At 44.9% G+C, this 23,063-nt stretch overlaps 1 protein-coding gene across 1 annotated transcript; it reads right to left on the bottom strand.

Moving 5' to 3' along the window:
- Window positions 1-246: 246 nt before the first annotated feature.
- On the bottom strand, window positions 247-21,482 carry BATF (basic leucine zipper ATF-like transcription factor). Its single transcript, XM_036108617.2, has 3 exons — window positions 21,186-21,482; window positions 18,844-18,948; window positions 247-806 (listed from the first exon to the last, which is right to left on the bottom strand). Exons 1-3 carry the CDS (start codon window positions 21,246-21,248, stop codon window positions 597-599), a joined length of 378 nt encoding a protein of 125 aa, XP_035964510.2. The 5' UTR covers window positions 21,249-21,482; the 3' UTR covers window positions 247-596.
- Between the last annotated feature and the right edge of the window lie 1,581 nt (window positions 21,483-23,063).

The following is a 23,063-nucleotide window of genomic DNA, read 5'->3' as shown; positions in this document are numbered from 1 at the left end:
ATAGAAACTGGGAGGTCATGGTGAGGTGACTGGGGGAGGAAACCAAGAAGATGCCTACAGGGAGGATTGAAGACGCTTTGAAAAGACCCGGCTTCCCAAGTAGGTTAACAAACCATGGAAAAGAAGAGATATTAGCAGTCTTCAGAGCTTTAAGGACTCTTGAGACCAAGGACAAAAGAAGGTGCTGACCCAAGAGAACTTAGGGTTTCAAGGAACTGTGTAAAAGAGGAAAACCGTTTGCCAAGCTGGGTTTTTTTAAGAAATTTATTTAGAAAAATAACCCCACCCGGCCCTCCTCCCTCTATACCATGGGACTTGGGCATCATGTTTGGCTGAACTCTGGATTGGGCCACCCATCCACATGGGGGCTCAGCACACGCTGACAGGCGGCCACGCCGCTGGGTGGCCTCGCACACTCCCAGCTGCTCCAGTCTTGTGCTCAATCCTTGGCCAGGCCTCTGCCTCCGGGTCTCCGGATGGAGAGGGGGCCCTGAGGGGCGAGGGCAGCCTGGCCACAGTCTGTGTGCCCCTCCTGAGGCCTGCCAGGGCAGCTGGGGGCAGGGGGCTCCGTCCCCCACCACCCCACCTCTGGAAAGTCAGGGCTGGAAGCGAGGCGAGCTGACGTGAGGCTGGTGGAAGACGTGGGCGCTGTACGCCATGTCGGGGGGCGAGGGCGCGCTGGCGGCCAGCACCGAACACAGGGGCTCATGGCTGCTCAGCACCGACGTGAAGTACTTCAACTCTTCTGTGAGCTGCTTGATCTCCTTGCGCAGAGCCGCGTTCTGTTTCTCTAGGTCTTCACTCTCCTGTGAGGGGAAAGGCCAGAATCAGACATAAGTGTCAAGGACGGAATGGGATGGGGGGGGCAGGAGGAGACAGATTCGGTTCTCACCAGCACAGCTGTGGGGAGGGGCATCAGTGAATTTTTCTGCACATGTGTGTACATGTATTTGTGTGTGGCATATGTGAGTGTGGGTGCATTTATAATACACATATGTGTGTGCACAGATACAAGGTTGAAGCCATAAAATTGCTGGTATTTGTCTGTTTGACCTATAAGGATGGCAGTTTCGTATGATCCCACCTGATAGAGGTGCACGTGGGAATGCGCGTGCTCCTTTGTGTGCGTGTGTACGTGGGTCTCTGGGAGTGTGTATGTGAGTTGAGAGTGGCAAGTGTATGTTAAGGGAAACAGGCTGACAGGTGAGAGCCTGAAAAAATGGAAAAGAGTCTGAGAGAACTGTTTATACTAATTTCCTGCTTTTCCACTTGATCTTATACCACGAGTTCTCCAAATGTTCCCAGTGTCTGCATTTAGTCATATGGAGTCCATGGTTAACTGTCTACTTAACCAGATTCTAGAACACTAGGGTCTTTATAAATATCAAGTGGTCAAAATCCATGACAAGGTTCGATCCCACGCCATTCTGCTCACTCGAGAGCCTGGTTTACAGCACTCTGGGTGTGTTCCACCCATGCATATGTGCTTTTTTCCAGAAACACCTTCCCCCGTTGCTTAGGAGCACCATCAGATACATGCTAATCAGGCAAACTCTGGGTCAAAGGGTGCTGATTACTGATCGCATCATTAATTAATCACCAATTCCACTCTGGGAATTAGCGTTTACTGGAAAACAATGCTACCTAGGGGAATTGCATTTCCAATGTGATTTGAAGGTTCACGGTCCTTGAGTCAATCAAATAGATCGACTAATCTAATCACTGGTGCCACAGAGGAAGGGAAAATGGCATTGGAGAGGCAAATAAATTACACTTCAGTTCAAAAAGCAACCTGAGTTGGCATCCAGGCCTTAATTTTTCTAGTTTTGTTTGACTTAGGTCAGCATTTCCCAAACTTGCCATAGCATTAGAATTAGTTGGAGGGCTTATTAGAGTTTCAGGCTGTTCTTGAAATCTAGAGATTTGAACTCAGTGGGTTTGGGATTTGGGGTGAAATCCGGGAATTCACTGAATATTTAACAAGTGCCCCAGGTCATTCTAATGATCAGGCAAGTTTGAAAACACAAGTTAAACACAATATTACATTGGTTTTTAATTAATCAAGCACGTACTAAGTGCCTATTTGTTAAGTGCCTGGCACATAGTATGATCTCAAATGTCTGTTGATTGACTGGCTGATGACACCACTTGCTGGACTAGCAGTTGACTCAAAACCATGGTGGGCAGTGAGCAGACGTAAGATAACTTGCCATTTAAGAGGTGCCTTACATAACCCAGCGGGAGCATGAGCTGTGGCCCAACGAGAGAGCTAGCTAGGTACGCTGACAACTGCCCTAATCCGTGAACCCCAGGGTTCTTTTTTAAGGGGTAGAGGAGCATAGACTGCGGCCTTACCCATCAGGCCAGCTTCCATCCCCTTGTGAAGGACAGATACAAGCACGCTCAGCCCCAGCCTGGCATTTCCTGTATGTGGCTTTGAGCTAGAAAATGTGCCTAGGTCAGTACAAAAGAAACCCCCATTTCTAAAATGGGGTGGGGGTGGGTGGGACCCATGATGGTGGAGTCAGAGGCATGGCTTCTTCTTCTGCAAGGTATGGCTGGCTCCCTTATCTTACCGTTTGGTTGTTTCCAGGCACATCCCAGAGGCAGGGCATCCCCTCTTTACCGAAAGGTAAGAGAAAGCAACCCATGAGACTGGGTGTGTGGGGGGGTGGTTTTAAGACGGGAACTGGGGGCCAGGAGTCCTGGCCCCTTCCTCTAGCCCTTTTCCTCGCCCCCTCTGAGAGTTTCCACTGGTGACAACGTTTACTGTAAATTCTGTGCTCCGAAGAGCCTGGGCAAACCCCGAGGCAGAAGGGAGGGGTGGGGTAGGCGGGCCACAGGGACCAACCGCTCTGACCTTCTCCCCACCTAGAGGCAGGCCCAGCTTTCGGGAAGTGACAGCAGGTTCTTCCTCCCCAAGCAAGCTCTGCTGAGCTCTCTCTAGCTTTCTCTCCCCGCCTGCCCGCCCGCCCCCCCCCTCCCCGCTTACAGATCCCAGAGCTCTGGGAGGGGGTTCACAACCACTGCTGCCTCTAAACAGAAAACCACCACCTGTGACAAGAAACTCGTCTTTACCTTGGGAAGCAAGACGGCTTCCTGCTAGGGCGCCAGAGAGACCAGCCCTGGTAACCCAGGGACCCTGCAACCAGCCAGACACCGGCAAGAGGAAGAGTTTGACTTCCCTTGCAGGAGGAAGTGGCTGATCTGGGGCCTCCTCCCAACATGTCCCCACCTGCCCCTGCTCAGTCCACTCTGACCCTCCCTGGGGCAGTCATGCCCTAGAAAGGACTCACACGGGGACAACTGGCCAAGGCGGCCACGGGGGCAGCTGCTTACTCAGAGGTATAATGACCACACCCCCTGACTTCCCTTCACTTCCCAGGGGCAGCTGGAAACCTAGGGCTCAGTGAGCGGGGAGGGGAGAGGAATGTTTGGGAAGGAAATTTTGGCCTTTCACAGGCACGTCCTCTGCTACAGTCAGGGAGTTGTAAGCCAGCATTTGGGCTTGTGTGTGACTTGTTTTCCACTTTTTAGAATTCTTTTTGGTCCTTCAGGCTCCTCACGGTAACCCCCGAGATGGACATGGGAGGCCAGCCCTCATCATTATCCCCACTTTTCAGATGAGGCCAACTGAGACCCTGGGACAAACCTACCCCAAATACCCCTCAAAATGATCATAGGCTGGTGGCAGCAGGTGCTGGGAGAGAGGGCTTTGGAATTTGCCTCAAGACATTGATTTTCTCAGAAGTCCAGACACTTTAGTGATTGACCCAAAGCCTCATAACCACATAGGTGCAGAGCAGGGTTTGGTTCGAGGCTTCCCCATCTTCAGCCTCATTCTTCTTCTGGCACACCCAATGCTTCCCCCGAGAGACGGATGACTTAAGTGACCAAACGTCTTCAGAGATCACTAAGAAGTCCTCGGCTGCCCTATAAGTATCCCAAGAGAACACTGGGTCTTGATTTTGGTGATCTTTAAACACCACACTGGAACCCTGAGTTGGTCACACTCTTCCAATCACAGAGCTGATCATCTGCCTCCTTCCCAGAGTTGGGAGGACATCTTCTGTCCAGCTACTCTTTTAGAGGGTTCACTCAAGGCCAGGCTTTCCTCCACATGCAGAGTGAGGTCCAGAAACACATGGCAATGGTGGGCTCCATCAGCAGTAACTGGGGACCAGGGTCCTGGCTAGGTGAGCCTCTGTGACTCGCTTTCCCCTCTCTGAGCCCCAGTTCCTGTTAGAACAGGAAGACTGGACCACAACAATGATTCTCAACCTTGGCCACACATTGGAATTAGTGGGATTCCCTGGGGAGCTTTACCAATACTGGTGCCTGATTCTGATTTAAGCAGTCTGGGGTGCAGCCTGGCACTGGGTTGGTAAAGGCTCCCAGGGGATCCTAATGTGCAGTGAACACTGAAAAACATTAGAAGGAACCATTAGCTTAGAAAATCTCCAAGCCCTCTTCAACTCTCGAATATTTCAGATTCCAAACTAAATACTTGAGTGTATTAGCCTTTAACCCGCACTTGTTAGGAAGGGGTGTGCGTGAGTGTCAGGGGGAAGGTTGTTGGGGGCAGAGGGATGTAGACTCAATTTATATAAAAAAAATTAGTAGAAACTAAATTTTTAAAAGAATAGTCTAGCTTGACTTAATAACTAACATTTATTAAATGCTACCATATGCCAATCACTCTTTTAAGTATTTTACAGTTATTTTTATATTTAATCTTTGCAACAACCCCATGTGGTAGATAATATGATTATCCACATTTTACAGACGAGGACAACCTAAAAATACAGGGAAGTTAAGAAACCTGTTCAAGGTCACACATCTTGTAGTGATGGCACCACAACTTGAATGAGGCAGTCTGGCTTCAGAGTCTGTGCCCACCATATTCTCTTGTCTTTGACATTTGTTTAAATCTTACGATATTTGGTAATTATCTCCTGGGAGGCCTCAGCCCTGTTGGCTTTCCAATTTCATCTTCCCTCTTTTCCCACCTCTTGCAAATCCAGATGGTAATGTTCACAATTCACCCTCACCTCTGAAGTGACTTGATGCCAATTCTATCATGAACAACACGCAGCTTGGGGGTGGTTAAGGAAGAGGCTTCATGGGGGTGTGGGAACATTCTGGGAAATTCCCTACTGGAGGGGCTGAAAGGGGGTCACTCAAAGAGCTCTTGAATGATGGGGAATCCCCAGATAGTTCCCTTACCCACAGGGAAGCCAGTTAGGACCAAGGCCAAGGACAGGTTCTGGCCCAAGGCTCTAGCAGGGACTCTCCGGGCATTCTGAGCAGGGCTTTGGTCCTCCTTCTTGCCAGCTCTGGTTTAGTGCCTTGACCTTCTCCTTGAATGTTCTAATCATGGTTTCCAGAAGAGTGAAAATAGTCCCCGTGTGTTCCTTCTCAACAGAACACGTAGTCATTTACTGATTGGGTGACCTTTTAGCTCTCACCTACACTTAAACATGAGAGTAGTGAGTGAAGCTTCTCTCTCACACCTAGCTATGTTCAATCTCCAGCAGTTACCAATCCACAAAATGCAGATACAGGGTGGAGCCCACCATTGCTGGAGGGGTCTGTGAACTGACATAGGACATTTCCCAAGCCCTGGTAGGATCTATGCCTATCCCTTCCACCAATCCTGGGGAAATTGGCCCCAACTCCTGCTCCTTACCCAATGAGGAGAGAAGAGGAATCATTAAACCACAGGTCTTTGCACTGAATAATGAACAAGTCTGATTTTGGAGAAATCTTTACTTTCTCCCTATCCTAACCTCCTTCTCCTTGCTTCCCTCTAGAGAGCTAGAAAAAGAATTTAATCAAATGCTCAGCTTCTCTTGCAGCTAGGCAAGACCATGTGACAGTTTCTGCCCCATAAGATGTAAGCTGAAGTACCTGGGGGTGGAGCTTCCCTTTCCAATTAAAAAGGCAAAGCCTCACCAGGACAAAAGCCATCCTCCCTCAACACAGATTGATGGCTGGAGGTCCAGCACCTATCTTGCAGCCTTGAGGATGAAAGCCACATACTGAGGATACCTGCACACACACAGAAGTAGCCTGGTTCTTTGATGACATTCTTGCAGTAGCCCTGGTCTGTCCACTTCTGAATTCCTTGTGATACGAGAAGGACAAACTGTGACTTACTGATGGCTGTTTGATAGTCCTTCTATTACTTGTACCTGAATGCAATCCTGACTGATATCTCAAGTTAGAAAGGTTATCACTAGCAAGCCCAATTCCAAAAAACAAACAACTAGTAATTGCTATGAACACAAAGGTTTGAATCAAGTTGTTGTTGGTTTTTTTTTAAGCCTGCCAGGCCTCTGGGGACAGTCTGGGTACATATACCCTCAACCCTCATAGATGTCCCAAACTCATTCTACATATTCTACGACATGCACATGGCTGCACACTGAAGTCACCTGAAGAGCTTCAAATCATCTTAATTCCTGAACTTCACTCCTGTGAGAGGTTCCAATTTGATTGTCCTGGAGTGGGTCTCAGGCATCAAGACTTTCGCAGGTGAGCTTAATGAATCATGTTCATAGCTGATTCCTCTTAAAAATATATATGTCCGTTGACAGATGAATGGATAAAGAAGATGTGGTGTATATATATACAATGGAATATTACTCAGCCATCAAAAAGAATGAAATCTTGCCATTTGCAATGATGTAGATGAAACTAGAGGGTATTATGCTAAGTGAAATAAGTCAGTCAGAGAAAGACAAATACCATATGATTTCACTCATATGGGGAATTTAAGAAACAAAACAGATTACCATAGAGGAAAGGAAAGAAAAATAAAATAAGATGAAAACAGAGAAGGGGACAAACCATAAGAGACTCTTAACTATAGGTAACAAACTGAGGGTTGCTGGAGGGGAGGTGGGTGGGGGGATGGAGTAACTGGGTGATGGGCATTAAGGAGGGCATTTGACATAATGAGCACTGGGTGTTTTCTGCAACTGATGAATCAGTAAATTCTACCCCAAAACTAATAATACAGTATATGTTAATTGAATTTAAATAAAAAATTAATATATATAAGGATATAAATATAGGCAATGTTTAATATTATTAAATTTGTATATTTATATTTTTGTTTTATTAAATATTTTTAATTTTATAATATATAGGATAAATAAAATAAATAGAATACAAATAACTTTAGAGAAGTGGGAGAATGCTTTTAAGTCAAAATAATCTTCTGAAGTAAATGCCTGTTTAAGGGAAAGTGCCTCACTATCACCCTGCTATTATATTTGGTGAAAACAATTTTAAGGAGCCCAGAACAAGTCATTTTTATGATGGAAAAGCAGGAGGTAGGGTATCTACTAGAATCTCACGAATGATAACTTTATCAAACTAGTTACCCTTTAGATTGTTGAGCTCTGTGAGGGTCTATCACTGTCTTCACTGTTTCATCATCATTCACTAGGGCAGTGCCCGGCGCATAGTAAGTGTCCAATAAGATCAATTTGCTTGACTGCCAACTAGGACTCTATAATAATTTACCAAACCCTGCATATGAAGAGTCTTCTAAATAAATTTATGATGTCCATGAACCTTCCAACGGAGTGTTTAACCAAGCCTTTAAAGCTTTTATAGCTTCTACTTGATATAGTTACAAATGAGTGTAAGAGATTCCCTGTTTTAAAAAGGCCCAGGTCAGATCCCTACTTAGCAATACTTCTGTTCCCCAAACTGAAGCTATGGGTGGGAGTAGCAGAATTAACAGCACTTTAAGAACTCTGCATATAGTTTCCTGAGCTGGAACTGGACTTTCCCCATCTATACCAAATGAAGGAGACTTGCCCAGCGGTGGTGAAAAGCCAGGCCAATGAAACAGTTAGTGTTCATGAAGTTTTTATAAACAACCAGAAAAAAGGGCATATGTTTTCATATATAATAATACATCTGATACCTACATCTGATTGATTTATAGGAAAATGCCAAGCGCTTTGCATTGAAATGAATGAATAAATACAATCTTCCCCTCAATGCAAAACAAAACAAAAAAATGCAATATTGCTTTGGTTTTATATTTGCTTTGTCATTTAACTCCCGAACAGCCCAGTGAGGTGCTATTGCTTCCCATTTTGTAGATCAGAGTTTAGGTTCAGATATATTCCCCAGCAGAGCTGAATTAGTTTTGTTGACCCAGCCCCAGCCCCACCCCACTCCCATCTGGTTCCTGCTCCCTGCAGCTCCATCACCCCTGTTCCTGAGCTCCTCCTCATGCTTTCAGAGGCCCCGTCCCACAAGGCATCTTTCCGACCCTTGACTGGCCACACATAGTTTGGCCTCAAGGCTCTGCTGAGCACACCCTTTCCCCAGATCTTCCCAGTCTCCTTCTCTCACCACTATTTGACCTCAAATGTCAGGGTCTCAAACAGACCTCCCTTGATCACCATCCCCACCCCGTCCCTTAACCATATTCAACATTGCACTATTTGATTTTATTTGAAGTACTCTTCACTTGGTGTGATTAGCCTGTTCGTTTATTTGCCTGTTTTCCAGTGTGACTTCCAGTTGAATGTAAGGTGCATGAATTCAGGGACTCTGTCTTGTCCCTCCTGTATTCTCAGTGCCTGGAATAAACCATACCTGGCACATAGAAGCTAATATATACTTGTTGAGTGGATGAATCATCCCTGCTAACATTGGATCTAGTACTGGGGAAATGGCCTTTGTTTTTAGAATTTTCTGGACTGCCCCACCTCTAACCAAAATGTTTTCTGGGTACTTGTATCAGCCGAGTACCCAGAAAACATTTTGGTTAGAGGATCCTCAGTTGCAGGAAATTGCATTTTGGCCCTAGGAATCCAGTCCACTCTGCTTGGCTCTGAACTTTATTCTACTTTTGAATAAATATCCTGCTTTATAAGAGCTCCAGGTCACCCTCCTTGGTTTCCCTAAACCGAGGGTGATGAAATGTGTACTGGGACAGTCCCAGTCCATACCTATTGTCCTGGTGTCATTCTTACTAGTGCTCTTTTCACTTCCAAATGTGTTCCTGTTTGGAGGATAAATGGTAAGATTTACTAGAACCTGACCCCTAAATTCTAGCTCAATATGATCTCTGCCCTTGTCTTCAGTGTCCTCCTGAGTTCACTCAGATCTCTAGCTGACCATTTTCTTGTTTTTAAATAAAAAATATACAGTATAACTACATTTAAGATATTTTTTAAAGAAATCATACCCACCCACGATCCTAGTACTTTTAACACAACTGTTTTCATTTGCACCTGTTGCCATCTTTTCCTTTTTAAGAAACACATACTTATTTTTACAAAATTTCAATCACTGTAAATACAATTTGTATTTTGTTTTGTCATAAATTTGTCACATCTACAGAATCACCATAATTATCATTTTTAATGGCTGTGTCATCAAATGGAAGATCCACAATTTACCCCAAATGGTTTTTTAATGTTGGACATTTTGGTTGCTATCAAAACATTGGCATTATAAGCAATGCTGCAATGAACATCTTGGTCCATACTGGGTTTTGTTCAATTATTTCCTAGGATAAATCTGTAGGAGTGAGATTAGTGGGGCAAAGGGCACAACCGGTCTTCCAGCTTATGGCTGTACCACTGTAAAAGGGTTAGCTGAGATACACAGTGTCACCAGCAGTGAACACATAAGTTTACTACAACCCCATTGACATTTAGGCACTATAATTTTAAATAATTTATTTTGCCAATTAGACTTTTGAGGGTTTCTTAGTTTCTTTTTTTTAAGATTTTATTTAATTTTATTTTATTTGAGAGAGAGAGCACAAGCAGGGTGAGTGGCAGGCAGAGGGAGAAGGAGAGGGAGAAGCAGACTCCCTGCTGAGCAGGGAGCCCGATGTGGGGCTCGATCCCAGGACCCCGGGACCATGACCTGAGCTGAAGACAGACGATTAACCGGCTGAGCCACCCAGGCGCCCCAGGCTTCTTAATTTCATTGTAATATTACAAGTTATTGATTACCAAGGAGGAAGAATTTTCTCTGTGTCTGTTCCCTAGTACAGCATTCTCAACCAGGGACAATTTTGCCCCCCAGGGAACATTTGACAAGGTCTGGAAATATTTTTCATCATCACAATTGTGGGGTGAGCTGCTGCTACTGGCATCTAGGAAGTAGATTTTATATTTTTCAGTGCACACGACAAGCCCCCTCCCCCAACAAAGAATGATGCGACTCAAAATATCAATAGCGCCGAGGTTGAGAAACTCTTAGTGTGTATCATTTTCACAATCAGAATAGAAAATTGGGTTATTTTCATTTTGGTAGGAAAAACGTTACATAAGCTTTCTGTTCATAGCTTTTGCCCACTTACCTATTGGAGTCTTGATGTTTTTCTTAAAAGGATGTTCTTTCTATGGTATAAATATGAAATCTGCATTTATTTAATTCGATGCAAATATTTTCCCCGATGTATTATTATCCCTTTAATTTTGGATTACCACTTACGACCTTTTTAAAATAAAGGAACATTTAAACTTTAGCCCCTCTCAACCTTGGACTCTCTTTCTCATCTCTTGCTGTATATGCTTGGGTTATATTACTAAAGACTGTCTAGGTCATTCAGACCTTCTGGCTAATGGCTTACTTCTTGGCTTACCCTTTGCAAAAGACATGTAAGAGCAACACCGTCTGCATAGCAAAGTCCTGTTCAACAAAGTGGTACAAAACAAAAGCAAATGGTGGGCAGGCAAGAGGTTTGGGTTCTTAGGTGTCCTGAGAAAGACCTTGGTGTCACCATTGGTTACATGGCAGGTTAGTCTACAGCATCCCTGAGTTTTCTTTTAATTCTGTGATCTTATAAACAAGGGAATATGACCATAATTATTGTTAGCCCCTCTCCCCTAAGCTACCATGTGCACCCATAATGAGACTCTCTACAAATATCCCACAATCTGAAGGGGACTTTGTCCTCTGGAACCAATCTATGCCCCCTAGGAAGCAAGGTGTCAGACTGAGTCCCACAGAGGAAACTAAGAAAATCCCCAAGCAGCTTGGAAAAGGACTTTTTGGTGAGACTCCCATTCTTTTCAGGAGAAAGACCTTTGGATGCTGCTGATGGCAGCTTTGTGAAGACTCCTGCTTGAATGGGCACCATCAATTTGTGACCCGGGACCTGTAATCTCATTTGAACAGAAATTCCTTATAAACGTCAGGACTGGTGTGGAGCTGGCCTCCTTTCAAATATGCCTCCCAAACTTAAACCACACTGACTCATCATCAGTGGTACAAGCATTTAGGGGTGGTGGATTGCCTTGACATGTTTTTCTTTCCCAAATGAAAATAGTCTACTATTTTGTTGTTCTGATTTTTAATCATCACAATAAAAAAATATATAGAAAAATACTAGAGGGAGGCAAGCTACTCAGAACTCAATCACTCAGAAAGAACCACTATTAGCATTTTGGAGAATATCTTTCCAGATATTTCTTTATGCATGCAAACATGCCCCAAACCCACAAATTTTACATTAACGGGATTATCCTCTGCATACTCTTTGTAGCTTGCTGTTTTTCCCTCAGGGCTATGTCATTGACATCTTTCAGTGATACAGATCTACATAGTCATTTTTAGTGGCAGCATAAAATTCTAGTGTCTGAATGTATCATAATATGCTTAATCACCTATTGTTGGGCATCTGTCCAATTTTATAGTATTGATAAAGTGTTTACTGTTCATGAGGAATTGAGCATCTTTGTGCATCATTTTTTTCTTCAAACTCTTATAAGTGGAATTGCTGTGCCAAAGAGTGTTCTCATATGAGATGTTAATATTTACTGCTACACAGCTTTCTTTAAAAGGGGTTTCAATGGATATATTGATACATTGCGTAGAGACTTTAATTTCTTGACTAGGCCTAATGATGGAGAAGGAACAAGTGTGAATTTTGGAGGATGTTGCTTAAAGAACAAAAAAGCAAAGTCAGGAAGAGACTCAAGGAAGGTATCAGGGAAGATGAATACATCTTCATGAGAGTCCAAAGGAAGAGGCAGTATGGTAGAGTGGTTAGGGACATGGGCTTCAAAGTCTGTCAGACCTAGTTACAAGCTGTGTGACCTTGGACAAGTTACTTAACCTAATACAAAAATTATAAAACAAGGTTTTTGTGCAGATTAAATGAGCACTTAATGCACAGCACCGGGTACACAGTCATGTATTAAATTAATATGTTTTTAATAAAAAAAAATTCATAGCAACAGAGGCCCAAGACAAATGCCTCTTTTCCACAGATGGTTCACTGATTTTCACTGAATTTTTTAAGGGTGGAACTGGCCAGAACATTCCTTCTGTGTTTTTTGTTTTTGACCTGGGCCTTCTCTACGCCGGTACACTTATGGTATGGTCTCCCAGAGAGAAAGAAAAGAACTCCAGGAGTGAAAAAGGACCACAAACAGCTTTCTCTTCCAGCTTTCCCCAGAAGACCAAGAACAATAGTGTCATTCTAAGGAGGCCCAGGGGATTGACATCTTTGTTGAGCTGTTTTTCCTCTGTTACTCAATTTTCCTCCGATTGTAAATACCGTATTTCTCACAGCAACAGCTTTAAGCTTCATTTCATGCATAATTTATACTCGTGACATGTAATATATGGCATTAAAATATATCCTGGAACCTGTAAATGTTTCTCTACTTTTAGACTAGTATGAGACTCCTTCAGGAGCCAGCCCCAGGAAAGCACCTTTCCCACCCCCAGCTAAGGGAGTACCCAAGTTCCAGCTTTCAGATTTGGCCCTGTTACTCCTCCTTGCTTCCAGTTCCATTCTTGAGGCCAGATCTGACTTGTCAAAGGCATAGCTCCGGGCTAATATTACTGTCAGCCCACCATCTCTCCTACGTTTATCTTTTTCATGAACAAAGCTTCTCAGTTGATCTCAACTCTCTTTCCCACTGACTTTAGACACTGACTCCAAATCCTTCGAGCCACTGCAATCAACCAGGATGGCCACACAAGTGACACTGATTTGCCATCCCTTATAGTGGCTTTATCTAGTCCTGTAGACTTTAGGGTCACTCCTTAACAAACCTCAAGTGACAGCTGGTTCTCCCAAAGGACTGAGATATTTATGTAGGATGATCTAGAGGTAAAATGTTACAGAGGAAGACTATTCAATGTTTGAAATCAAAATTAGAAATCATCCTGATGCATATGAGGTAATGACTGATGTTGGGAATGTAAATATCTACATTATAAAAATAAAAGCACATGATAAAAACATCCAAACTATATAAAAAAGGAAAAAAATACAAAGTATCTATCTCCTGATTTAGACCTTTCATCCTACTTTTCAGAAATAAATATTAACCTTGGGAGAAAGCTATCCGAAAAATTTTAAGTTCATACACATATGCACATATATGTTTTTCTTTTTATTAAAAACATACATGGGAGCAATCTATGTACCATAGTCACACCTTTTCCACTTAAGAGTATAGAAGCTTGATAATCTTTTCATATTAACACATCCAGATGTAACTTATTTTAACAACTCCATAGTATTCCACTGACTGGACAAACTATAGTTTATTTAATTAGTTCCTTATCCATGGGTATTTAGCTTGTTTCCAGTCTTTACTATAACAAACAATACAGCAATGATTATCTTCATATCATGTACATAATTGTGTGATCTGTGGGTACATTTGTAAATAGACTTCTAAATGTAAAATTGCCAAGTTAACAGGGTATGTGCACTTATAATTTTGATGGACATGGCTAAATTGCCTCCTAATGGAGTTGTACCAACATAGTCCTACTAGTGGTGTTTGGTGGTGCCTGCTTCTCCGTTGTCTTGGCAACATCACATATTAGCAACATTTTTTGTCTTTGCCAGTCTGGCAGGGAAGCTCACTGTTGCTTTGTCATTTCCCTAAGTGAGGTCTAGAAACTTTTCCATATTTATTTGCTATTTATTTCTCTCTTTCTGTAAATTGCCCATTCATAATCATTGCTAGTTTTTCTTTGGGGTTGTTAATCATTTTCTCATTCATAAGAGCTTTCATATATAAAGTAAATATGCCCTTTTTTGGTCATATGTGTCACAGATATTTTCCCCAATCTGTCATTTGCCTTTGACTTTGCATATAGTATTTTGAGATATATAGAAATTTTCACTTTTTATGTATAAAGGTAATATATGTCAGTTTTTTTCCTTTATGGTTTCAGGGCTTCGTACGTTATCTGGGAAAGTCTTCATTCCAAAATAATTTTTCAGTGCTCTTTTTTTCCCCCCAAATTTCTTTAGTGTTCTTTTTTACATTTAATCTGTGTGCATGTTGTATGAGAAATAAAGACTTTAGTTTCTTCCTCCCAAAATGGCTAGCCAGTTGTCCCAATTCCATTTATTGAATAATTTAGCTTTCCCTCACTGGTTTGAAATGCCATCATCATCATTTTGCATTTGTTCTTGTGTCTTGTTCTTAGGAATTGACATGTGTACTTGGGTCTTAAATTTCAGTTTGCTTTGGAGTCTCTTTCTGTATTCTGTTCTGCCAAATGCTCTGTCTTTTCCATATTGTTTTGATTTCAATACTTATAATTCACTTTAATATATCTTGTTCAGCTAATCTTCCTAGTTACCCTTCTCTAAAATTTTCCTGGAAATTCTCACATGGTTGTTCTTCACTAAGAACTTAGAATAACTAATCTAAGTCTCCCCTAACTTCCTGAAAGTTGCATTGGGTTTTTATTGGGGTTACATTAAGTTAAATTTATAGATTATGGAAAATTTTTATTATTTTTACATATTTTTACATAAGGTATATCTTTCCACTTATTTGAGTGTTTTTGAAAGCACTTAGAATAATTTTAAAGTTTTTAAAAATTAAGCCCTGCATATTTTTTGTTAAATGTATTCCACTTGCCAGTGTTGGTATTACAAATGGAATCTTTCCTCCCATTAAATTTTCTAATTGGTTATGGTTTACATATAGGAAAGTTATTACTTTTTGTGTTAACTTCGAAAGCTGACAGGGTTCCCTTATTATTTTTAATAGTTTTTCAGCTGATTATCTTGGATCCACTTATTAGCTGCTGATGTCTTTTGGAGATGAAATGGTCCACTATGTTAACTGGAATTTAAATAAAAACTTAAAAAAATAAAATTTTAATAAAAAATTATATGCCTGTCTCCTTTTTAATCAGTGCATTTAGTGTGCCTGAAAGATTTTATAGTTGTCTGTGGGAGGAAAGGAAATAAGTGTAGTAGGGGCTTGTGTGAAACACCCAGCAAAAGAGAATTAAAACAGAATGTGGACTCTGTGGATATCACAATTATGAAAAGCAGCACCTGATCCAGTTTATGTGAGGGCTAGTCAATGCCAAGGCTGTTATAAAGTTGGCATAAGATTAGACAGTTGTGGAAAGCGGCTCCTTCCCTACTCTGCTTTTTAAAAGCAATCCGTGTACAGTGTTTTGTTGTAAACCATTTATAGGATAGATACTGAAAATGTTAAATAGTAAGTAGCCCACACTCTCACTGGAGAGATGAAGTAATGCTTTTGTTATTTTAAGAGAGATAATAGTGGCAAAGCTGAAACCGAGAAAACAACATTACCCCAGCATATGAAGCTAGCACAGTAATACAAACGTGGTCCTTATTTGATACAGTTGGTCTTTAAAATATTGGTGGATGGGTCCTATGGCTATTTCCAAGGGCCAGAGAATGGTTCCAGAACCTCAACCTGTGGAGCCAAGCATGGAGTGAAGGGTAAACCAAGCACTCAACCCTAAGCATGCTAGTGGTAAACCAGAAGATTTTCTACCTGAATCACAAACATAATTAAGAGGATAATGGATGGAGAAGATGGTTGATTACGTCTGAGAGGAAATGAACATTTCAGACCACAGCCAAACCCTCTGTTTGATGGTGGCAGATTTGTATGTTGCTGCCAAAAGCTTTTACCCGAAGTCAAGAAACAAGTTGCATTGGCTGCAACCCCCAGGCTAGCTGTGTCAACCAATGTGACCTACTCACCGGACAAAAAGTGAAAATGAATGCTGTGGTGCTCAAAAGAAAAGAGTGGGGAGGAGTTTGTGTCCAGGTGTGGGGAAGATGGGAACATTCTAGAGCCTGAGGCTGGAGGTGTGGGTGTGGACGTGGTGACTGCATGACTGGAGGCTCCATGCTCTCCAAGCCCCAGAGATCATCTCAATCTAGTCATGACTAGAATAATCAAGATGGGCCAAATCTTCTGGTTCTAACTCTCGTCTTACAGAGAGAGAGAGAGAGACAGCTGAATCCATTGAAAAGCTTTGCCACAGCAAAGAAACATACATGTTCCCCTCATTGATATGTCCCCCTGGGCTTGAACAAAGACCAGTGGGTTGAATTTACAGGGAAATAGTGGTATAGCTCAAGATAAGGATGATTCCTCTGCTCATATCAGGAGGAAAAGAGCTCTCTGTCATTAGAAGTGAGCAGGCATACACTGGGGACCATTTCGTTGGTGGAGGTTGGGGGGAGAGTGTATAGAGGAATCTCAAGCATCGAAAGTGTGTCTGAACTTTCCAGCCTTTAAAAAATCTCTCAGCCCTGAGATTTTTATATATATATATATATATATATAATTTTAGTTGTAATTTTTTTAAAAAGATTTATTTATTTATTTTGAGAGAGAGAGAGAGGGTGCACACACACAAGCAGAGGGAGGGGCTGACTTGAGCTGAAATTGAGAGTCTGATGCTTAATGGACTGAGCCACCCAAGTGTCCCAGTTGTGATTTATCTTGCTTCTATAATAACCACTATTATTAAAATTACTCTTATTATACTTAAATTTTTTTGAAGATTTATTTGACAGAGAGAGAGACAGCGAGAGAGGGAACACAAGCAGGGGGAGTGGGAGAGGGAGAAGCAGGCCCCCCGTGGAGCAGGGAGCCCAATGAGGGGCTCGATCCCAGGACCCTGGGATCACGACCTGAGCCGAAGGCAGACACTTAACGACCGAGCCACCCAGGCACCCCTATACTTAAATTTTTTGAGTATTATATGGCAGGCACTGTGTTGAGCTTTTTATATGCGCTATCTCTATGAGGTAGTTACTGTCATTTCCCAATCTATAGATAGGGAAACTGGACTCTAAGGGAGGTCGAATGTCTCTAAGATCTGTCACACAGATAGCAAGTGGCGGAGCTAGGATTCAAACCCTGTACTTCTGACTGTAGAGCTGCTGAGCTACCCTTAATTTTTACCATTTTTTTTTTAATAGTACAAACTTAAAAAGCTCATAGATTTACAGTCTCAGGACATTTGTCCACTTATACAAAAAGGAAGGTTTTATCCTTTCCAATTCTTATTTGTTTGTTTGCTCTAAAGAATATTGAATGAGAATCAGACTCTGATAGAGATGAGTGAGTGATCATAGATTTTCAAGCTTCAAATAGTAAATGGCAGGGAGTGTGTTAAGGCCCTAAATCATACTGACATCACAGAGAACATGTAAGTAGCAGCGTCACCGACAACTTCACATTTAGGCAGCTGATCATAATTATCAAAAAGAAGAAAGAATTTGGTGTTCATTCATTCCTTTTTTTTCAGTTCAACAAATATTTATGAACTGAAAACTATGTTGGAACGCAATGGAAGATATGCTGAATACGTTCTAATAAAACACAAGCATCCAGTCAGAGATGTTGGTGCAGACCTTCTCGGCTTCCTTACAAAGCTAAAAGAAGCATCTCTTTTTCCCCCTAAAACTACATCTTACTCTTTCTTGATAAAATTAAAACAACTATTCTAACTGGCTGATTGCCATGGTAATCTTTTTCAAATAAACACAAACATACTTATTTTGGGTACCAATTGCCCTTTACCATTGAAGTGAAGGACTAGGCTGCGAGAGGTTCAGGAATGGTTCAGGAGGAAGGACAGGAAGGCGGGGTTGCTAGAGGAAGGGGCGAGGAGATGGAAGAGGATGGAGCCAGTGAAGTAAGAGTTGGTTGACCGAGGACCAAATGAAGGCGCGGAATGAAGAGGGCTAAGGTGGTAAGGTATGGGAGACAAGGAGGAAGCACCGCTCTGTGAAGCATGCAGCCAGAATTCAGAAGCATTGACCAGGGCCTTGGTCCTCCAGTGGACTTGCAGTTCAGCATTACCCAAGGCTCCCACTCAAGCCAGGGGTCAAGGCCTTCTCTAGAAAGTTTGAGACTGGAGGCAACTCAACCAGAATAGGGACCATCCCAGATAAGTGCACTTGAAACCGCATCTTTCACAGACCCCTTGGGGTATCATGAAAAATATTTCAAAATAAAACCTTAATGATGTTCTGGAAAGAGGAGTAACATGCAGCACCCTATGGACCTCCTTGTCCCAAATGTAGGGACCAGGGTGGCTGCCAACTGGCCTCCTAGGGGGTGGGACCATAGGCGATCCTAACACCGGGATCCTGGGCTCCCCCAAAGTGCTTAACATCTTCTAAATTCTTCCCAAAGACAAGCCTGCCTTCTGCTCTCCAGGCTCGAGAGGGATAGAGCTCTCTCTGGCTACCCCATCTCTGATTAGGTGGTTCTGCTTCCACCTAGCCTCCCTCCTTGATACGATCAACTCATTTACACCTCATGCCCTCTCAGGGGGTCAGGAAGAAGGGCTCCTTTCTTTTTCAGCTCCCTGGCTCATTCCTTGCTACTAAATCTTCTCAATACACCCAGAGGAGAGCCTCTCCTCCGCACTGCACCCCGTAGCCTGACCCCTCCGCTTACCCCCCCCACCCCGACAGCCCCATGCAGGCAGACTCAAAGCTGCGCTCCAAGCATCCATGGTGGTGGGGAGCAAAGCCTCAGGCTCAAGAGGATGAAGAAAGGTCTGAACACTCACCAAGTGCAAGGTGTCGGCCTTCTGTGTCTGCCTCTGTCGGCTCTTCTGGGCAGCAATGCGATTTTTCTCCCTTCTCTGAACTTTTCTCACATCATCGGATGGGTCCTGGGAAGCAGAGGTGAGGGGAATCAGGTGAGTAGGCTGCTATCTTCTGAGTGAAAGCAGGTTCTCGTGCTGTTTGGTATCCGGCTGCCCATCCTTGCATTTCTTCACGTCTTTTCATTTGCCCCTTCACCCCCGGCTTACCAAAAGGCTGAGCCCAAAAGAGGACTCTTCCCCACACTATTACGCTCTCTTAGGTCCCTATAGCTATTTTGGCCAAAGCTACAGGAAGAGGAAAAAGACCCTGGGGCCTTGATAGGGCTGTATTTGAAAAAAAAAAAAAAATGGTTAAGGCGATGAAGTGTGTTTTATCACCTCTCCTCTCTTCAGGGCTGCTCCACCCTTACTCTCTCACTTTTTGGCCTAGAATTTTCTTGCTATTTTCCCCCCCAAAACTTTGCTGAGCACCTACTATGTGCCAACTTCCATGCAAGTGCTTTTTCAGAGGTGCTCTTGTTTAATTCCTCAATTCTGTGCAGTTAATATTATTGTTTCTATCTTATATATGAGGAGACTGAGGCTCAAAAGGCTTGCCCAGGAGCCTACAGTAAGCCAGGGCCTTCCATCTTCTGAGGCTAAGTCTGATGCCTTTCCAAGCCACTTCCCGCCCCTCACTGGTTTGTACCCACGTGTCTTCTGCCACATCCCTGGGCTGAGGTCTCCGTCCCAGATCTGCGTCTTCTTCTCCTGCATTCCCTTCATTATGCTCAGTGACCTTGACATTCCCCGTGGCCCTGAGCACAATGCCTGATACAAACTAGAGGCCAAGAACAGCTTTAATGGCAGAGATTACCTGGCTGCGGCAGGTAGTGGTTGGGTGCTTAGGACAAGAGGACCTCTGGGCGTCCTCTAAGTATATTCCACAGATGGACACGTCCTCACTTGGGCAGAGAGGTTAGCTCCAGCTCTCTCCCCAGATACTGCAGGGTAAGTATAGGAGTCTGAGTCAAACCCTGCCCTGGTCCCTCTCACGTCCACACAGGATCCAGGGGCACTGTTCCTGGGGCAAGATTCTGTGCTCAGCCAGCCTAAGTCTCACCAGTGTGCCCAAGACTTCCAGGCCATTGCAGTAGGAGGGCATCGGGTTAGATGGGAAGGAAGTGCTTTTCTCTAAGGGGCATGGGGAACCAGGTTACCATGGAATCCATGAGTAATTTCCTTCCTAAGAAGAGTACAGACTTCCAGGCAGCGTGAGCCACCGTGATGCCATCTGGAGCAGAGGACTGGACTGTTTGCCCACTAGAGGTCTCCACTATGACTCCTCCCACCCTGCTGCCCTTCTGGGCGACGTTCATGACAGATGCTGTATTATCTGTTTATATACTTTTATTTCGGCTGCAGCATCTTGCAAGCCCTCTTGGATATCTGTGCTAAGGAAAGAATGTGGTTTTTAAACCACAAAGCTGCAGAAGCAATGTTAATCCCTTGATGTATCGGGTGAGAATGAAGAAGCCTTTCTCTGGAGAGGGATGTCAAGGAATGCGGTGAAGAGAAAGCTCCAGAAGCTTTGGGGGCAGGCAGGGTGTCCCGTTTTGGGGGCAGGCCTCAAGCTGAAAACTTTTGACTTGGAAGTCACAATCTCGATTCCAAACACTCCCACACTCTCTACCTCAGTCGCTCTGGTTGCCCCAGAGCTGAGCTGGGAGTGTCTCCAGCCCAGAAGCCACAGGGTTGCAAGAGGCTTTGGTGGCAGCTTCCTGCATCCCTCTCTGCCGGCCAGCGCCCCAATAGATCCGAGAGATTCTTCTGGGCTTGCCTGGCTTCCTCCTCTAGCTAGCTATTTTTTTTTTTTCCTTCTTTGCTTTTCCCTGCAGCTTCCCTCTCTTGCCCTGATGGCTGCCTCCCGCGAAACCACCCGCGCGGGCTGGGCAGGCCAGCAGCCTCCGGAGCGCCGTGCCTCGCGCGTCCCCACCGCCCTGGAGAAAGGTGGACCCTTCCCCGTGAGAGCCCAGGGCTCTCGGCCGCACGTGCCGCTCCCCGCTTCCTAGAAAGCTTCGTGCGGCGGGGGCCCGGCGGGCGGCGGGGGCAGGGGGCCCGGCTGCGAGCGGCGCGGCTGCGGGAGGGGGTTCTCCGTCCGCCGACGGGCTGCGAACACCCGGTCGTCGTAAGTGTGTCGGGGTGCTCCCGCCGCCAGCCGCTTCCTGGCTCCTCGGCTCCCGGGGCAGGCGGCCGTCGCCCTCCGACTGCCCCCCTCCGCGGGGAAAGAGAAGGCGGGCTGCAGGGAGAGGGGGCGCTTCTACCTGTTTGCCCGGGGGAGGCGAGCGGCTGAAGCTGGAGTCGCTGCTGTCCGAGCTGTGAGGCATGGCTGCAGTCTTCCGGGCTCTCCACACGGCCCCAGGCGCCTCGGGGCTCTCTGGTCACCAGCCGGCCTCCCTTCCCGACGGCTGCCAGGCCACCAGCTCGGCCCCCTGCGCGGGTCCCTCCTCTGCCCGCCCCGCGGCCGCCTCTGACCCCTGCGTCCTCCTCACTCGGGGGTGCAGACGCACTGCTCCCCACAGGGACATGTCGCTCGCTTCGGGGCTCGTGCGCGCGCGCTCTCTCTCTTGTGGTTTCTGGTAACTCACACTGGAAGTCACATGGGCGGAAACTTAAACAAGTTAGAAGTTAATTTGAGAGAAAATACATATCTGGGAAAAGACCCACAGAACGATATGAAAGGAAGAAAAAAAATACACAAAACCCCAGATACCTTCCGACTGTTTGAAAGGCAGAGCAGCTCTCTTCCATTGATGAAGATAAAAGAGAAAAACAGCCCAGGCAGGGAAAAACCCCACCCCGAATTAGCAAGTCCGTCTCCTGTCAACACGGCCCGAAAGGAGAGGGCAGCAGGGAAAGAGTTTCCATTGTCAGCCGACTCGATTCTTAAACCCAAATAAAGCAGCGAGACTGGGATTTCTTTCTGGTTTTTACCCGAAGGCAGCTGCCCATCCTGCCCTGTGGCAGGCCGTCCTCGCCTGAGTACCGCACAGGAGAGGCCCGGGGACATCTGAAAGCCACCGGCAGGCCCTGCCGTGGATGTTCCAGATGCCCGTTCAGCACCCACGCCTCTCGGCGGCCCGCTGCCTTTGGGGAAGAGAAGCCTCCTGTGTTGAGGGTCTTCCAGGAGCTCAAGATTGGCTTCGAATCTTAATGATTCAAGAAGGTCACCGGGTCAAAGCCCAGGTTGGAGGAACAGTAAGAAATAGTGAAATGAGCACTGTACTTGGAGTCACACCGACTGGGATTTGCATTCTGACTTTACCAGAACGCCTGCGGCCTTGCGTAGCTCAGCTGAGCTCAATGCCCCTCTAGCTCCATCTGTAAATGGAGAGTGATAAAATCTGCGCTGCCTGCCTCTCAGGGCTGTTTCCAGAAGCGAATGATAGCACGGATCAGAATGCCCCTAGCAGACAGTAAAAACACGCTCTGAAGACAGGTGTTACTTGTAGCGTTTAGTCTTGTGTGAGCACATTCGTAGAGTTCTCAGTAAGCAGTGCAACACTCACCTGGGCAATGTGGCTTTTTTAAAAAGCCCTTGCTTTATTCCCGGGACGACTCGAAGCCAAACGCTTGCGTTGATAGTCTTAGGATTGATAGGAAGCATGGCCCCTAAAGGATTTTGGATCCACTGGCGGGATTTCTGTCTGAAGGCAATATTGTCCTAAGGGTATACTGAGCAAAACAAAATTCCTTCCCTCCTGGAAGATACATTCGAGTGCAGGAGGCAGACGGCAAACAAAAGTTAATATATAATACATCAGCTGTTGACAAGTGCTGTGGAGAAAAAGGGAAAGGAGGTTACGGAATTCTGGGGGTCAGTGGGTTGCTATTTCTACAGAGTGGTCAGGAAGACCTTACTGAAAGGGGGGCATCTGAGCAGCGACTCGAAGGAAGGGAAGGAAGGGAGGGAGCATTCTGGCGAGGACCTAAGGTGTGTTTGGTGTGTTAGAGGACTAGCAGAAGATGAACTTGGCAGGTATCAGAGCCGGGTGGGGTAGGGTCTTGGAGGCCATGATAAAGGCTTTTATCCTGAAAGACATGGGGAGCCTCAGGAATACCACCTTCCCACTTTCACTCCGTGGTCCTCTACCCCAGCCACTATTTGTGTCCTTCATAGCACTTACAAATTTTGTCATTTT

The sequence above is a fragment of the Halichoerus grypus genome, chromosome 8 (genome assembly GCF_964656455.1).
Source record: "Halichoerus grypus chromosome 8, mHalGry1.hap1.1, whole genome shotgun sequence".
Lineage (NCBI taxonomy): Eukaryota > Metazoa > Chordata > Mammalia > Carnivora > Phocidae > Halichoerus > Halichoerus grypus.
The sequence above is the reverse complement of the archived record's forward strand: the minus strand, read 5'-3'. Positions and strand labels throughout refer to the sequence as shown.